This window comes from Castor canadensis, chromosome 9 (genome assembly GCF_047511655.1).
Source record: "Castor canadensis chromosome 9, mCasCan1.hap1v2, whole genome shotgun sequence".
Classification (NCBI taxonomy): Eukaryota; Metazoa; Chordata; class Mammalia; order Rodentia; family Castoridae; genus Castor; species Castor canadensis.
Window position 1 is genome coordinate 45,113,861 of NC_133394.1, and position 19,020 is coordinate 45,132,880.

Below are 19,020 nucleotides of genomic sequence, written 5' to 3' on the forward strand. Positions count from 1 at the left end.
GCAGCATTCTCCCTCTCAAATGCAGAATCCAGATTTTTTTGGTGGCCCTGGGACTTAAACTCAGGGCCTCATGCTTGCTAGGCAGGTGTTCTTACCACCAGATTTTTTTTAGAAAAAGATATAAAAATAGATAGGGAACCATTTGGGGAGAGAAAGGGGACCAGCAGAAATGGGGAGAGAGGACAAGAGAAGGTAATGGGAAGAGGTGAAGATGACCAAAATACATTACATTTTTTATATATGTACATATGTGTAACATATACGTATATGTATAACATACATACACATGTGTATATGTGAATATATAACATGTATATATACATATATATGAAACTATGAAAACATTACAATGTTATAATGAAACCTGTTATTTTGTACCGTTGATATTTGCTAATAAAAAAAAATTGTGACTGGGAATTAAAGCCTCTAAGTTCAGAAGAGCATGCCTGTGGTTTGGAAAATGAAGTTTAGTGTGCTGTATAGAAAGTTATTTTGAAATGAGTTTCCTTTCAATATCCAATCATCTATGAAAAGAAGCAATCCTAATAGTTGTGTAACAAATCATTTAAGCCTTCAGATATCTTGTTGGAATTTCTGGGTATTTAAGTCAACAAGTTTTCCAATAAGTTGAGCACAGTTTTCAGTGGACTTTGTAGTGCAATAGTCTTGAAACTTATGTGTATTTCTAGAAGGGATACAACTTGGAATGCAAACTCATTTTGGCCATTGTCACTAACTTACAATATGCACACTTGCTGTCTTCTACATCCAACGTATACACAGAGAGAGGGAAAAGGAGAGGCAGAAGGAGATTAAGAGCTAGAAAGAAAATAGTAACAATGTGACAGAGAATAATAGAGTGTGCTATACAGTCTGGCTATTTTTGACCACTGACAAGCCCTAACCTTCCCCTTTCCCTTGCCCCACACTGGACAGGTTGACTTAAAAGCAAAAAGAATGACAACAACAAAACAAAATCCAACCTACTCATCCACACACTCCAGCCCAACTTATCAGAACCTTTACCCCGTCCCTTCATCATAATCAATAAAAACCAAACCCACTGGTCACCTCCACCACTCAAGTCAAAGGACCAGCTTAAGCGCCAGCCCTGCTCTCTCTAGAGTATCTCAGCGTGAGAGCAATGAATCCTCTCGTGCTCTCGGTGTTTGTGTGGAGTCATTAGTTTCAATGCACAAACCAATTTTGGGCAGCTGGGAATGACACTGACCTCTGTGAGGCAGACACAAGTCTGTGGGTAAATGAATCCAGGAGGCCTTTGAGCACTGAAGCCAAGACCTGAAGCAGGAGAAGAAATTGACCTCTTAAGAAGCCAGAGGAAAGAAGAATAAGTCAGCGCAGATGTCACCAAGAAAGAGACCACTGTCATTGTAGGGAATGCAAATGAAGCCAGCAGGAACAGAGTGCAGTTACAAACAGGAGAGTTGGTGACAGAACAGAAGCAATTCCTGTGGAGCCTTGCAGCTTGGATCTTATTCTAAATATAGAGATAAGACAGTCTCTCAAACCATGTGTATTCACAAAAGGGTCTATGAAAATAGGTTTATTTTACCAGGGTATTTCCTTAATAATTCTGGGCATTTTTTTTCTTTCTTTTGTTTTAGGTACCTGGCTGTACAGGGAGGAAAGTGATAAGATCCTGGTGCAGTCAGTCTGCATACAGATCAGAGGGCAAATTCTGCAAAAGCTAGGTACTGATATCAGTCTCCTCTCTGCTCAAGGCTCCCTCACGACTAGCTCCAACACTTTTACTGTGGAATTTTCTTATTGCATCTGGCTAAAGTCATTGATCCCTACTTCCCTTAGTTTCATCATTGAAGAGAGAATGACATTTAGGACACCAGGAACTGAGCCAAGGCTAGGGCAGGAGGATTGCTTGAGCCCAAGAGTTGAAGACCAGGCTGAGCAGCATAGGGAGACTCCATTTAAAAAAATAAATCATGGAAGTGTTACATGAATATTAATAAAATACTTTTCTTCTCTTGAGTTTTGTTAGAGAAGTTGTGTATTGTGACTGTGAACTATAGAGTTTTCAGTATTTTTCCTAACCCATGACTCAGCTCGGCAGGACCTTGTAGGACATAGGGACCCCTGATTCTAAATCCACCAAAACACCTTCCTTGTTCATTCCTTGGGGTAATCATGAATTTTTCAATCAAAATTTATGAAACCTAATTATACTTTAAAGTGAAAACTAAAGGGCTTGAAAAATTTTTAGAAGATGATAATTATTCTTGTAAATAATGAAAATAGCTATATGTGATATAGTATATCACATATGGAATATAAAATAATTGTTACTGTTTCCCAGTGAAATAGGAAAACTATCTGTATTAAACTGACTGGGAAAACAAACTGCTGTGTCAATCTAATCTAGCCCTGAGTTTTCCTACCAGGGTTCAATGATGCTTCTTTCTATATTAATTTTCAAAGGATTTTCTTACACAAAAGCACAGAGGCTATCAGTTTCTCTCCAGCCCTCTTAGTTTTTGGTTTTTCTGTTTGTTTTTAGGCATGTGGTATGAAGCAGCAGAGTTAATATGGGCCTCGATCGTAGGATATTTGACACTTCCTCAGCCAGATAAAAAGGTTGTATGTCCAGTGATTTTTTTTCCCATTATTTGTCTTTGGATAATTATTTCCTATGGCACAATTAAGTTTGTTATTTATCAATTTCATCTGTCCTATTCTTATTTATTCTGAGCATAGGACCAGAAGAATTTAGTAACTTCCTTCTGTTACTTCTGCTCCATTCTTTCTCACAGTTAAGACTCTTGGCATGTATTTAATATCTCTGTAGTCACTCATAACTGTTTACTTACTTATCTCTTCTGGTCTGCTTATCTATCTACCTTATCATATATGGAACCTAATTCTTAATTTCATAGCAAAGTTGAGATGGTCAAGTTCTTATATGTAAAATCATTTTTTCTTGAGTTGAGTTCATTGTTTATGCAACTCTCTTAAGAAATTGAATCACCACCTTGACTTTCCTACCTGACATTTTCCTTCTCTGTAATTTGGTGGGAACATTCTCCTCATTATCTGAAGCCTCAGATTGCTTATTCTACTTTCAAGAGTTGTGTCAGCAGTGTTGCTGACTACAATCCTTTAACAACAATCCTTTTAGAGAATGAGATGAGCAGTCTCTTTCTTGGACCAATTATTCAGGCCTAGCACTGTAGACAAGTGAGTGCTGATAATCCAGCTGAAACCCAGCTAAGAAATATCAATGCTTCCCATTGGTCCTTGTATCTCAAGATGTGACTATCTTCTAAGCCCAGTGATAACCAGTTCAAAAAGCATATCCAATGTCATGGTTATAATAATAATAATAACTAAAATAATAGACAAATGGCTCATATATAGGGTTAATCATTGAGTTTAGGCCATGAGATAAGAGCAGTAATCAACCCTGAATTCCAGTTTGACTTGTGTTTTCCTTACAGGGCATTTCCACATCACTGGGTATACTGGCAGACATCTTTGTTTCCATGAGCAAGAAAGATTATGAAAAGTTTAAAAGCAATCCACAGATTAACTTGGTAATTATCATTTGTCAAAAAATATGGTTCAGTGTGGCATCACCTAGACAACTGTCAACATTAATCTTGATGTTGGGTAGTCAACCTCTTTCCAGGAGAGTAGGGGATGGAGAACACACAGTCTCCCCTCTCAGATTAATGTGATCAGACCTGGGGTAGATCCCACACTGTCCTATTTAGCTTTGCTGTCCAACCAGCTAGCACAGATCAGACACACACAGGGACACTCCAAAAAGTTCTGGTGAATGAATGAATGAATATAATCAAAGTGATTTTGAGTCCTATTTATTTCCTTTCAAATTATCACAAAATTCAGTATCCAAACTTGGGCCATCTTGATGATAAAAGGGTGAAGATTTAAAAATCCATCACTATCTATTGAAATCAGTCCGTCAGTCCTATTCCAGGATCTTATCCTTAATAATTATTGCTAATGTTTATGTATCACCTTACAACTCAAGAAATGTGTGCATATCCTCAGAAAACCTGTGCGATAAGTAGAACAAAATGTATCATTCCCATTTTAGAGAAGAATAAACTGAGGTCCAACCAAGGGATCTCAACAGTTTAAAAACCAGTAAAAGAAAGAATTGGAAGCAGAACCTGGGTATCTGATAGCCCTGGAACACTTCTCTCCAAGCAGCACTGAAATTAAGATTTTTGCTATTATTATCTATATTGTCATTTTATTAAATACCCAAAATGACAATAGTAGCCATACTTCATATTAATTAGTGTAACAGGAGAACACATACAACTTACTGCTAATAATATGAGTCTTGGTAAGATGGTACTTTTTCTGTCAGACCAAAACAAGAAAAGGGTCATGCCCCTGTTCAGCAACATTGCTCCTGATAAAAAGTTTAAAATTACAAACTTCCTTCCCACTCTGCATCTCCCCAATCTCTTGTCCTCTTAATTTTTCTCCAGAACATGTGTCACTTAGGAATTTTACTTATTTTATGTATTGGCCCTCCCTGGGATAGAAAATAAGCTCATTGCAAGCTCACTGTCTGCCATCTTCCCAAGTCTAGAACAGTGCCTGGCCCATGGAGGTACTCAATACATATTTCTAGAATGAATGACTGAATGAATCCTCATTGTTGTGAGATCATCAAAGGTGCTTTGCCAAGAACATTGCAGAAGTCATTAGTTAATTTGGTTGCAAAATGTGCAGAACTCCTATGAACAAAGAACTGCACCATTTTCCTGAGATGCTCCTCTGGCTCACTTTACTCAGGCAGACATTGTGGATTTTTGCACATATGAGGTGCTCTTTGAGGGGTGTGGGTAGAAGACTGGGGTTGTGAGATGCTGGGGAGAAAGAATGGTCAATGCCCTAGAGTCTTCTTTCTTAGCAGTCTTCTGACAGGTTGGTGTTCAGGAGCAAGGGATCCCTCCGAATCTTGAGAGAAGAAACAAAGGAATTTCCTGGCCTGGTTTTACTAATGAATAAATAATAACCGCTAGTCCTTTGCTTCTGGTGTTCTCACAGGGCTTACTCAAGGAGTTTGACCACCATTTACTGTCGGCCGCAGAAGTCTGCAAGCTGGCAGCTGCCTTCAGTGCTTACACACCTCTGTTCGTGCTCACAGCTGTGGTAAATAGACTGCAGCCCCCTCTTGTCCCCTCCCCAGCTTGCTGTCCCATGCAACCTGTGGAAGGGAAAGGTCTGAGCTTAAAGTAGGCCTCATGCTTCATGGTTGGCAATTGTGACAAGACTTGTGAAAAAAAGTGGTGTCAGTCAGAGTGGCCATGTCCTGGTGGGAGCTAAGTTAATTCAACCCAAAGTACATAATGTTTGTTTCAGAACAATGGTTCTCAAGCCTAGCAGTACATCAGAATCACCGGACGAGCCTTTTCAAAATACATATGCCGAGGCTCCCTCCTACGTCCATTAAATACAAATTTCTGAGACTGAGAGCCAGAAATCTTTCATTGTGAAATGCAATCAGTCTTCCCTAGCCACAGGCTCCACATCTATACAGTCAGCCTACCTAGGATCAAAGATGTTTGAAAAAGAAAGTTGAGTCTGTACCAAACATATACAGACCTTTTGTTCTTATCATTATTCCCCAAGCAATGCAGTATAGCAAGTATCTACACTGTATTAGATATTGTAAGTGATCTAGGGGTGAGTTAAGCAGATGCAAATTGTGCATTTGTTCTTGTAAATTCTACAGTTGATCTCCTGTGGGATCCTGGAACCAATCCCATATAGATAATTAGGGGCAACTCTGTTGCCCAAGTGATTCAAAGGCACAGATGGATTTGAAACCCACTTCTCTGTTTGGGCTGCTATTAATTGAGTTGCTGTTTATACACAGCAACCTTATTACCTAGAGAAACTTACGTCCATGTCCTATGTATAGACTGCTAAAACTAACAGCAGCAAAGGTCACAAATCCGTCATCAAGAAGTAGCAGGACTACAATAGGATGAAAATTAAAGCTAATTTCTTGCCCCTTATACCAGTCAGTTGTTTACATTCCAATTCTTCTTCCCATTCACCAAAAAGTCCCTAATTCAGTGTTGGCTCATTTTCATTACAATATCTGTGGCATGTGTTTACTTTCCCATAATATTTCAAATGTTTATTCTCTAGGAATGAAAAGTTTGTCTTGATTCACATCCAGTTTTCAATTCAGTATCTGATTTTTGCATTTGGTATTTTCCTTAGAACATTCGTGGCACGTGCTTGTTGTCATATACTAGTTCCAATGACTGTCCTCCAGGCATGAAAATTTTGTATCTATGTGAAGCCAAAGAAGCCTTTGAGATTGGCCTCCTAACCAAGAAAGACAACAAGCCAGTTACTGGAAAACAGGAGCTCCACAGCCTCATCAAAGCTGCTTTTGGTCTCACCACAGTGCACCGAAGACTCTGTGGGGAGACTGATGCAGTCTATGCGGCGAGTCAGCTCTGTAGTGAAGCCATGGGGAAGCTGTATACCTTCAGTACTTCCTCCAGAACTCAGGACAGAGAAGCCCTGTCCCAGGAAATCATGTCTGATATCAGCCGGGTAAAGAATCATTTACAGGTTCAAAGCTTTTCAAATTTAGACGACAGGTCTTATGTTCCAGAGAGTTTCAAGTGTGGATTGGATAAGCCTATCTTGCATGGGCATGTGAATTTCCAAAAAATCCTTGAAACCTATTCACAGCACCATACTTCAGTGTGCGAGGTTTTTGAAAGTACTTGTGGAAACAACAAAGATAAGCAGAAAGACACAAAAACAGGAGTCTGTATCACAGCTCTAAAAACAGAAACAAAAACCATGGATACTATGAGTGCCTCTCAAGACAAACCAGGCTCTCAAGAAGGCCGGGGAGTAACTTCCTCTCCAGTGGCTGAAGAGGGTCAAGAGAAACTCAGGAGGACAGGAAGGAAAAACTGGATCCATTCTGATGCATTTCGAGTCTCCCTCGATCAAGGTGTAGAGACGGAGACAGAGCCACCGGAGTACAGCAATGGAAAGGGAGGGATTTTGAACAAGTCCTTGAGTGACAGCCAGAGCTCCAGTAGTTGGAGCAAGTTATCAGGGCTTAGTTCTTCCACAAGCTGGGAGGAAGTAAATTACCATGTTGAGGATAAGTCACTGAGAAAAGAATCTAGCAAGGAAGACCATCTTGTGGACACTCAGTGCTCTACCGCCTTGTCTGAGGAGCTGAAGAATGGTAGGGATGGCGGAGCTATGCACTCGCTGTCTTTAAAACTTCATAATCTGCCTCTCCAGGCAACCAAGGATGGTAGTTTAGAGTCTTCTCAAACTCAACCACACACACACATTCCCTTGACAACCTTCCCTCTTCACAACACAACAAACACTTGCTTGGCCTCTGATACAGGGCTATTAGAAGGAACTCCAGAGGGTAATCAGGAAGTTAGGAATGTGCAACCCAGAACTACTCCTGCCCACTCCAGACCCTCAGGTATTGCTGCTTCTTGGTTTTCACCTGGTTCTGGTAAACGTAAGCACATGGCCACATATCCTTCAGTCCCAGAAGAAGAAGCCTTTGAGATAATTGACAATTTTTCAGAAATCAAATATGACTTCCAAGATAAACATGGGGAAGAGAGGCAAAAAGAAATCAATGGGAGATTTACAGACCTTAAATTAAAAGATAGCCCCTCTTGGGTGGACCCAGAAGGAGAAACAGCAGAAGGCACAGAAGATGAGCCCTTAGCCTCTCGTACAATCATGGGAGGTTTTCAGGGCAACCATTCTATGTTGGCACGTAGCTCCTTCACTCCTCACTGGCCTAGTCAAAAGCAAAGCCCAGGAAAGACTGGAGGCTCAGTCGAAGAGCAGGATATTCACCCCGATGCTTCTACAGTGGATAAGGATGGCCAACTTCTGGACAGCACAGATATTTGCTCCCCTGGTGGATATGGCTCTGAGGCTCAGAGACCTTATGCTTTGAGGCAGTCACCTGCTCAGAGAGCCCAGACCCCCAGTTCCTCTGCAAGCTGTAACACTCCCTTCCCTGTCCTCAGTGAAGACTGTGCCACCACAGAGGAAGGAAACGAACCTGGAAAACTGCTAAGCTGTAGCCAGAACTCCAGCTCATCCCTGTGGTGGCTGAAATCACCTGCATTTTCCAGCAGTTCTTCTGAGGGGGATAATTCATGTTCCTTTCTGAATTCCAGCAGAAGTTCTTTTGTTTCATTGCCAGGAAAGACTAGGCAAGAGATCCTTGAGGCTCGCACCCTGCAGCCTGATGACTTTGAAAAACTCCTAGCAGGGGTAAGGCATGATTGGCTGCTGAAGAGACTGGAGAACACAGGTGTTTTTAAGCCCAGTGAACTCCAACGAGCACATAGTAAGTACAACCTCACCAGTTGGTACAGCCTCAGGAAGCATCCATGTTTGGGGCCCTCTGAAGAGCCTGCATGTAGACCACCTAAAACTCATGAGAGAAATACTATGCCTTGTGAGTTCACAGAGAACTGTGTACTTCACAGACATACTTCACTTTTTTTGTGATGGAAGTTAATGGTTGCAAAGAGGAGAAACTGGCTCAGGTCTCCTCATGTATCAGAGGTTTGCTATAAGGCCACATGAGGCAGAAAGGGAGGCAGAAATCTCAGAGCACTTGGGCAGAGCCATCACGCAGGACTTTAAACAGCTCTTCATATCAACCCATCCACTTGGTATCTATCTTCTCCATCTCTTTACCAACCAGCTGATGTCTCTGTATTTTGTGTGGGTGGTGGGGGTACTGGGGCTTAAACTCAGGGTCTTCACCTTGAGCCACTCCACCAGCCCTACTTTTGTGAAGGGTTTTTTAAGATAGGGTCTTGCAAACAATTTGCCTTGGCTGGCTTTGAACCATGATCCTCCTGATCTCTGCCTCCTGAATAGCTAGGATTATAGGTGTGAGCCACCGACACCAGCACATCTCTGTATTTTTACCCATTGAAATTCTAGGAAGAAGAGTCTGACCTAGTTATCACTCTTCTTATGATCAGAGATTTTCATACTTGTCCACCTAAGCAGTTTCTTGCCAGCCAAAGGATTGGTCAGGTTCTCCCTTGTCTTAGTTTGGGTTGCTATAACAAAATACCGATAACTGTGTAACTTATAAACAAGAGAAATTTATTTCTCACAGTTCTGCTTGATGAGATCATGGTACAGGCGTTTGATTGTCTGGTGAGAGTCCCCTTTCTGTCTCATAAACAGAGCCTTCTCTCTGTGTCTTCCCATGATGGAAGGGGCTTGAGGCTTCATTTACAAGTTCACATCCCCAGGACCTAATCATTTCCACAAATCGCTACCTCCTAATACCATCACTTTTTTGGACAGGATTTCAACATACAAATTTTTATTTCAGCATAGAATTTTTGTTCAGATCATGGCACCATTGCAGTTGCAATCAGCAGCAACTTCTTGCTTGAGGAACAACCACAGATCACTTCCTACAGCAGGGACTCCTGGGCTGGGCTGCCTACAGTTACTATGTATAACTCAAAAGTGATGGAGGAGCTGGGAGAAAGACACAAGAAGGCTCTTCTCAGCCCAGACAATCATATGCAGAGCTATTAATAAGACAAAAAAAAATACTTGTGAAGTGCTTCTTGGGAGAAACAAATTATGTGAATTGTTAAGCACCGGATACTGAATAGTAGTTTTTTTTGTGGTACTGGGATTTGAACTCAGGGCCTACACCTTGAGCCACCCCACCAGCCCTTTTTTGTGCAGGTTTTTTTGAGATGGGGTCTCGCAAATTATTTGTCTGGGTCTGGGTTTGAACCAAAATCCTCCTGATCTCTGTCTCCTGAGTAGCTCGGATTACAGGTATGAGCCACCACCACCCAGCTGGAATAGTAGGGGTGCTTTGTGATAATCCCCTGGTGATCCTTCCAAAACTTCCAATGCTTCACTTCAGAAATGCTCTTCTAATGGGCCTGGAAGTTACGAGTAATTTTTAGGAATTCTTCAGTGATTCCATATAGAGCCAATGTTGAGAACTTCTCCTTCAATACTCCAGTATTTTGCCTACCACCTTGAAGTTAGAATAGCATACAGATCAGGTTGTCACCACAAAAATAAAAAATTTCCAGTAATAGAATTTTCTACCACTATCAGATGCCACAATTTCAGAACCACATTTGTTATAGTTAGGTACTTGGTCTGTTGTTATTTATTAATATTGTGTATCAATTTATGGGTGATTAACACAATAGAAGGAACAGGCCCAAATTTGCAGAATCAGAACAAGTTTCATACTTCCTCCTTTCTTCTTCCCTCTCTTCACCTTCCTCCCTGGGTGTGGGCAGGCTGCTCCCCTTCCTTTTCCATCCCAGCTTCTGACATCAACCCCAGCTACCATCTCCTGGAGCCCACAGTCATCCTCTTCCCACACCTGTGAATTTATCTTAACTGTTTTCTCTACTGAGTCTCCCATTAATCCGTCCATGGTCACAGCCCAGACATAGGCAGTCTTTGTTACTGAATTTTAACTTGAATATCAAAATGTCGCAATCTCTTAGAGTTCATTTTGTTCTTTCCCCTGGAAGACATGGTTTCCTGATTAGCACTGCTCTTCCTTTGTGCAAGGTGGAGACAGCCCTTCCTGTTTTCTCTTATCTTTTCCTTTTTCAGTAGAGTTTGTATCTTTGTGTAGTAGTTACATTTTCTCAAGTAATTCCTGAACTCTCCCAACCTAACAATAATTAAGAGTTAATAGAGGTACACATTAATATGTAATCTAAGATCTCTGGAGTTGCCAGGAGCCTATCAGGCAAAATTATTTAATATATACTTCTAAGTGATCTGACAAAGGTAGTAAACTGAATTATTTGAGACTCCCAGGTCCTAAGAAGTTGCAAGCATTTATTACTCATCCAAAGAGGGTCTTGCTGTTTTAAAAGCCCATTATTTTCCACCTCTTTCATGTTTGGGATGTTTGCCATCCCAAACAAGAATCAAAGGCTACTTTTCTTTGTTATTTATTTATTGTCTTTTCTTTTTTAGTGCTGGGGATCGAACTCAGGCCCTCATGCATGCTAGGCAAGTGCTCTACCAATGAGCTACATCCCTACCTTGTCATTTATTTAAAATGCTACCTTTTATTGTACTTTACTAACCTTTTAATTGTAGTCATAGAAGAGGCCAAAATTTGAGAAAATGTATTTAGAAGTTGAATATTTCAGAGAGTTGGTTTAGAAGCTGTATTACTTGGCTTTATTCAAGATTTGTAACATCATTTTGACAATCATCTTTTTTCCAGATGCTCTTTTGTTAAAATATTCCAAAAACTCTGAACTGTGGACAGCCCAGGAAACTACCGTGTATTTGGGGAACTACCTGAATGTGAAGAAGAAAGGCAAACAAAGAAATGCCTTTTGGGTCCACCATCTTCATCAAGAAGAAACTCTGGGGAGGTATTGTAAAACACCTATGTCACCATTGTAAAATGGGCTAACCCATTTGTGACATTTTGAAAAGGCTAAAAAAATTGATCAAAATGTGTGTTTTCAGATTTCTATTCTTTTTCGTCTTCATTATTAGTAAAGTAACTACAGTTACCACATGTTGAAGACCCATGTTACAGTGGCCATTTTGAGGGATGTTCTATATATATACATAATACATATGCATAATCTCAACCTACCAGGGAAACAATTTTAACACTGCTTATAGACAAGAAAAGTAGAGTACCTGAATAAACGGTGACCAGAAAGCCTTTAACACTTTTGCTATAATTGTTGTCTAAAGGCCAGTTATAAAAGTCCCATAAGTGAGTAAGCCTACAAAAAAAGGGCAGGAAAATCCTCCGAGTCAAGGAATGAAGCACACCCAGGGATGTGTGATTAATGGACCTTCCAATCCCCCTCCATAGAAATTTGAGGCAGGTGGAAGCAGCTAGAAACAAAAGCCACACAGAGAAGGGTGTGGAGTTTAGAGACCACTCACATAAATTAGGGACTGGAGAATGGCTACCTCCTCAACAGAAAGCTCATCTTTCAAAATCCTACCCCACTGGACTTATGTAGAGCTTTCTGCCTTAGTTCTTAATGAAAAGACTAAACAAAACTTCATTTGAAAATCAGTGACATCTTCTTGGGTTTGAGGCTTAATTTTACACCATGTATATAGTTTCATTTATTTGTTTGGTGATACTCGGGTTTGAAGTCAGGACTTTGTGCTTGTTGGGCAGGCATTCTACCACTTGAACTGTATCTCCAACCCTTTTTGTTCTGCATTTTTCTTTCTTTCTTTCTTTCTTTTTTGCAGGTTTTTGTTTTTTGGAGGGGAGGAGTTGAGCTCAGGGTCTTGCACTTGCTAGACAGGTACTCCACCACTTGAACCATGCTCCCAGCCCTGCTCTGGTTATTTTCAAGATAAACTCTTGCTTTTTGCCCAGGCTAGTCTGAACCATGATCTTCCTAGTCTATGTTTCCCACTGTAGCTAGGATGACAGACACACACCACCATACTCAGCTTTTTTTACATGGAGATGGGGTCTCACAAACTTTTTTGCCCAGGCTGGCCTGAACAATGATCCTCCCAATCTCAGCCTCTCATGTTGCTTGTGATGACAGGCCATTTATATGGTTTTAAAGACCTATAAGCCAAAAATAAATACATAAGTAAATAAGCAAATAAAAGACCTATTCACCAAAACTTTTAAAACTTTTAAAATCCAAATAATGTAACAAATAAGAAGAGAGAAATTGCATGACTCTTTAAATAGTAAACCCATATTTCTTTAAAAGCGGATTATTATAATACCAGTAAACATGCAAATGCACTGTCTGAAGTGATTTCTATACTAATCCAATTAATCCTCATAAAACCTTGTAAGGTAGGTATTATTATTGTCCCTACTTTACAGATGAAGGAACTGAGTCACAGAGATGTCAAAAAACTTGCTGAAAGTCAAACATATAAATGGTAAAGTGAGGTGCTATGAGCTGAATTCAAATGTTGAACTTTCCAGTACTCAGACTGCAAATAGAGTCATTTCAGACATAGTTAAGATGAGGTCATATCAGAGTAGGGTGAGCCATAGGGAGAATGCCATGTGTAGATTGTAGTTATGTTGACACAAAGCAAGGAAATTTCAAGTACTAGGAGAGAGGCCTGGAACAGATTCTTCCTTAGTGCCTTCAAAGGAAGCATGGCCCTACTGGCCCTTTGATCTTCGAATTCTAGGCTCTACAACTGCCAGGCAGCTTCTGTTGTTAAGGCATCCAGTTTGTGTACTTTATTACAATGTCCTTGGGGAACTAATACACCAGAATACATCACAGGAGGATCTGAGATGAGAAATACATAGAGATTAAGAGTCATGGAGAATGGAGTGAGAGAGTTCAATGTACATCGGATCTGAAGAAGATAACAGCAAATAGAACAGAAGCAGTATTTGAACAGAAAATTTCTGACAGTTCTCCAAAATTGCCAAAAGACACTAATCTTCAAATACAGGAATCACACTGAATTCTAAGGAGGGTAGAAATGGAAACAGGGAAGAAACAGAACGTGCTATAATCCCAACACTCAGGAGGCAAAGGCAGGAGGATTGTGAGTTCCACGTCAACCTGGGCTACCTTGTGAGACCCTGTCTAAAAAATGCCAAAAAATAAAAACATGAATGAATGAATGGAGAGAAGGAAGGAAGGAAGGGAGGGAGGGAGGGAGGGAGGAAATAAATTTGCTCCTTAAATACACAGTAGTCAAACTTCAGACTACCAAAGACAAAGAAACAGCCATAAAAGTAATCAATAAAATAAAACAAAAACAGATTAAATGCAAAGAAATATCAGCTAGACTATGGCTGATTTCTGAGTAGCAGCTATGAAAGTCACAAGTAATGGAAGTCACATACTTGAAACTGTCTTTCATGGAAGGCAAAATAAGGACATTTGCAGATCAAAATAAGGACATTTGCAGATTAAAATAAAAATGACTACAAGAATATTACTAACAAGTCCTTACTAAAGAAAGTAAAATGGTACAAAGTGAAAAAAGTAATGGTCTTTTATTCACAGAGTGATAATCCATACTTGGGCTCAAGGTCCTCCAACAGAAAATTCAAGAAATGCTTCAGCATTGATGCCCACAGGATTGGCCCTTTTGTACACACCTCTGGCCTCAGTCAACAAAAACAAAGTTCTTAATTAGTTCAAACCCTCTTCAGGTCTCAGGTCTCTCCAGTGCAGAACAGGCAGAAGCACTGCATTACTGTTAGGACAAATGCTCCTCTCCTTTCTAATGCCACGTGGGCTCCTCCCCTTCAGACTCCACTTTCAGTTTCCTTTCTGGTCCTCAGAAGTCTTAATGACCCAACCTTAGCCTCCATGGATTCCTTTCCATATTGGTTTCAGAAATTTCTAAAGAGTTTGCTCTCACTGAGGTTTGTGACTCTGACAATTTCCTCTAATTTTTTGGAGGTTGCTCCAGCACATATGAAAGTACTCATAAACAGTAAAATGTAACACTTGCTGTCTTATTTACTCACAAACAGTAAAATGTAACACTTGCTGTCTTATTTAATCATGTACTGCCTTGTATATTCTCTCTCCAACTGTTTTACAAACCTTTGAAAAATATGTTATTTCTCACACTTTCTTCAAAACACTCAGGATAGCACATAATTTGGTAGAAAATAAGTATTCATAAGAGTGGAAGAAGGAATAAAGGAAGGCTTCAGTTTAATTAATTGACATGTATCAGGTCACACTGCAGGTGGAAAAAGAAAGATCTGGCTTCAGAATTTTCACACACTCTAATATCCCATGCTCACCACTGCGGCTTACTGGAGAGAAGTGGAGAACATTACTGGACACTGTCTTTTTGTCACTATTGACATTCTGGGCCAGCTAGCATGAAGCATACTTCAGTGTCCAGGTGCCTCTTGACAAATTGTTTGAATCATGACATAAGTCAGGGTAACTAGTATTGACTGCGGAAGACAGAGAAAATAATATCAAGCATTTCTGCAGATCTCTTTATCTCCTCTCTTACACTGTGTAGTGAAGAAGATCATCTTTACATTTCATCACGTGGATTTTCTCCATTCACAGATATGTTGGGAAAGAGTATAAGGAGCAGAAGGAGCTCTGGCACCACTTCATCGATGTGGAGAGGCAGATGACCGCACAGCACTATGTGACAGAATTTAACAAGAGACTCTATGAACAAAAGATTCCAACGCAGATATTCTACATCCCATCCACAATATTACTGGTAGGCTTCTCAAAAGCAAGAGTTTGGCTAAACAGGTCTACAATTATATGCTAGCTTGGATTTCTGTTATCAAACTGAAGGCCCCGCCATTGCTCCAGTAAAATCCAATAAACTCAACCCCCAGGCAAGCTCAGCAGCTTCACTAACTTCATCTTCTCCAACACATATGGAAGAAATGTGACCCTATGTTCCCCAATGCCTCACTTAGATCTCCCAAGTGGCACTTGGGTATCAACCGATCCTGATATCTTGTCACATAGGTCAAGTGAGCCTTCTTAGTCTACTTTCTTTTTGTATTATCTCTATACTTTCAGAGAGAAAATAGCCTAAAATCATATCGAGTACAAATTGGTACATAAAGACTCCTGTTTTACATCCTTTACACCTGCCCCTTCTAACCAAGTGATACTATGCTGCAAACACATTTGGTTAAAAAAATATTATCACCTTTTTACTTTCAAATAACTTTAATTGCTCAATTATCTAACTCTACATGCATTTTCTCACATAATTCTCTTAACAAACCTAAAAAGGTAGTTATTATGGATGAGGAAATTGAAGTCTAGACAAACAAAACTCCTAAAATGGCAGAGCCTAGGTCTCACAGACATCTATCCAACTCCAGAGGCCCTGGGCCTAACCATTGCTCCACACTGCTTCTCATTTCTATTTTTCAGATTTTAGAAGGCAAGACAATAAAGGGATGCATCAGTGTGGAACCTTACATACTGGGAGAATTTGTAAAGTTGTCAAACAACACAAATGTGGTAAAAACGGAATACAAAGCCACGGAATATGGCTTGGCTTATGGCCATTTTTCTTATGAGTTCTCTAACCATAGAGATGTTGTGGTTGACTTACAGGGTATGTAAAACTGGGGGCTGTTTTTATTTTGAAAATACTTGCATGTAATTGTGAGTTTTGGTAACTGGCTTTGACAATCATTATGTAATAGAACGTAAACATATAGGCTACTGTTTGGAATCAATTAATTGATTTTATTCTGTGTAGCAAATGGTTCCTGAAAGAAAAGGATGCCTAAGACTTCTCTAAGTGTGTCAGGTGTCACATAGTCAGTGAGAGGGCCTGTATTATTTCTTCTGGGCTCCATTCCTGAGCCTATTCATAACAGATTTTTTTACTTCACTCAAATGATGTAGATTTCTTATTATTGTGTTTTTCTACTTTTTCAATTCTTGAGTCCTTTACTATTATTTCAAGAGTGATACTGAGTTTCATAATCGAGATTATTGTGGGACAGAAAGCTATATGTACTTAAATCTGACTTTTTAAAAAATCTATTCATATTTGAACTTTTTTCAGTTTGGTATTTTATTCATCAGGATTCATATGAATGAATATTATGCACTTCACATAAATGACAAAAGATTTATTAGAATGACTTCTAGTAATGATTCAATAACACCTGTTGACCTTCCCTGTTCCCCTTCCCATAGCATTTATCATCTGTGACATTGTTAGTTTTACTGATTCATATTAATCTATGTGTCTTCCTTCATAAGAATGTTAGTTCAATGAATACAAAGATTTTTACCAACTAGCTCTTTAACTACTGGGTCCCCAAGGTCTAAAACTCTGTTTTTAATGTCCAGTGTCCAGGCTCAGTAAATGTTGATAAAAGATGAATACATGAATTAGTGAGCAAGTTACTAAAGAAGCTTCCAAATCATGAAAGAAATATTCACTATTGCAATTTTATTAATTTTTCTTACCAAGCACAGTGATCATGCCTGCAATCCTAGCTACATGGGGGTGGGAGTACTAAGATTGGGAGGAACATAAGAGGCTCAAGCCAGTTAGGATGAATAATTGGAGAGACCACATCTCCAAAATAACCAGAGCAAAATGGACTGAAGAGTAGCTCAAACATGAAGCCCTGAGTTCAAACCCCATCCCTCCAAAAACAAATTATTCTAAGTGCATTTTATCACTTTCTAATTCCTTGAAAATTGGTGATTAGTTATGTCACATATGACTAATATAACTATGCAATATTCAATTCCCCTTTAGCCAATAATTGGATATGCAACCCAACATTCCTTAACAGAAACTTACTAATTATGAACCCCAGGATAACCAAAACTTTAAAGCACCTCTTTAGAGCATGTGTGAGTATGTATTTCCCCCAAAAATGTTTGACTGACATTATTGGGATTTAACACTGAGATGTCTTCATTTCTCTTCTAGGCTGGGTGACTGGTAATGGCAAAGGACTCATCTACCTCACAGATCCCCAGATTCACTCTGTTAATCACAAAAATGTCACTACCAACTTTGGAAAGAGAGGGATTTTTTATTTCTTTAAGAACCAGCATGCAAAATGTAATGAAATATGCCATCGTCTTTCTTTGACTAGACCTTTGATAGAAAAAACAAACAAGGCATAGTCTGGATTGGTAGCATGACAGACCTGCATGCTCACCAATGTCAGGTTCTCCTCTCCTTCTAGGCACACAAAACATGGCACAGCCTGGTCTGTTGGGGCTTAGGTGAGCCATGGTCTGACAGTGAGCAATGATTGTGAGAGGAATGGCTGCATGTCAACGTCACGTTGCATTTAATCACCAAGACAAGATCCTGCAAAGTCTCTTCCCTCAGCCAGTTACCGACAGTGTGCCAGGAGCCTCTGCAAGCATAAGTCTTACAGTGAAGGCAAGCCAACCAGCAGACAGATGATGGATGCAAAGCTCTGCTGAGAAATGACCTGAAATTTTAGAGCTTTTTGTCACAACCCGCAAGGACCAATACCATTTGTGATTTTCCCCATTGATTTAGGAGTTCTTTACATATTAAAAAAAATTCAAGCTTTTGTGATGTGAGTTCCATTTTTTTTCTGTTTGCCTTTTCATATTTGACTTCATATAAAACTTTAAAATTTTTTTATTAGGGTATATTCATTGTACAGGGGGGTATTCATTGTGACAAATCGAATAGGCTTATATTATACATTGGTTAGATGATTGGTTAGATGTCTCTCCCCCCTCAATCCCCTCCCTGCCCCACTTAAAGCAATTGTAAGAGGTTTCTTTGTTCTGTTTCATATAGGTATATGAAGTCCATCACCCTCACCTTCATCTCCTTCATTCACTGTCCGCCCTCCCACAAGAACCCTCCACACATATACTGTACTGATCTAACAGTCCTGGCTTTTGTTATTAATATTTAAGGTGATTTTCAAAGGGGTTTCTTAATGTATCCTTGCTGTGAGTCAACATTCCTTTGGTCCATTCAACCCCTTCCATTACACTCCCATACCCTTTTACCTCTCAACCCCCATTTTTCAACAGCTTTCAATACATATCCTTATATGCTCTACCTTCACTGATGTTATGTTTTATGTATTGTGCTCTATTGTTCTCTTTTCTTTTCCCTCCTTCCCTGAGTTCCATAGAGTTGTTTCACTATTATAAAAATATTCTAGAAGATGGCAGCTAGAGGGAAGGAGCAGAAAGTGTGCTTCCTAAAGTAAAATCTTGGAGAGACACTGGAGATACACCTTACAGGAAAAACCACCCAGAAGAGGCAAAACTTTGAATCCTCCACACCTCCAGCCTGCGCATAGCATCTCCACTTCACGTTAAATGAGAAACCAGAAGGGCTCCCAGGCTGCCACCAGACAGCTTGGGAAGATGTGGACCATAAGGTGAGCTAGGTGGTATGTGGTACTCCCACAGACAATCCTGGGCCAGATCAGCATAGCCCCCTGGACAGAACGACCCTCGCCCAGGTCAAAAAAAA

General features: G+C 39.9%; 1 protein-coding gene across 11 annotated transcripts in view; it reads left to right on the plus strand.

The window, feature by feature from the left end:
* Alpk1 (alpha kinase 1) overlaps window positions 1-18,091 on the plus strand; it is a 123,886-nt gene extending 105,795 nt beyond the window's left edge. For 8 of the 11 annotated variants that reach the window (XM_074041548.1, XM_074041550.1, XM_074041549.1 and 5 more), the window contains 9 exons: window positions 1,626-1,712; window positions 2,534-2,610; window positions 3,471-3,566; window positions 5,062-5,166; window positions 6,247-8,389; window positions 11,300-11,453; window positions 15,099-15,261; window positions 15,939-16,125; window positions 17,470-18,091. In XM_074041548.1, the coding sequence (XP_073897649.1) occupies window positions 1,626-1,712; window positions 2,534-2,610; window positions 3,471-3,566; window positions 5,062-5,166; window positions 6,247-8,389; window positions 11,300-11,453; window positions 15,099-15,261; window positions 15,939-16,125; window positions 17,470-17,669 (3,212 nt within the window). In that variant the 3' untranslated portion in view covers window positions 17,670-18,091. The remainder of the gene's footprint in view (window positions 1-1,625; window positions 1,713-2,533; window positions 2,611-3,470; window positions 3,567-5,061; window positions 5,167-6,246; window positions 8,390-11,299; window positions 11,454-15,098; window positions 15,262-15,938; window positions 16,126-17,469) is intronic. The other 3 variants (XM_074041553.1, XM_020184417.2, XM_074041555.1) reach the window with 3 other exon arrangements.
* Window positions 18,092-19,020: the final 929 nt, after the last annotated feature.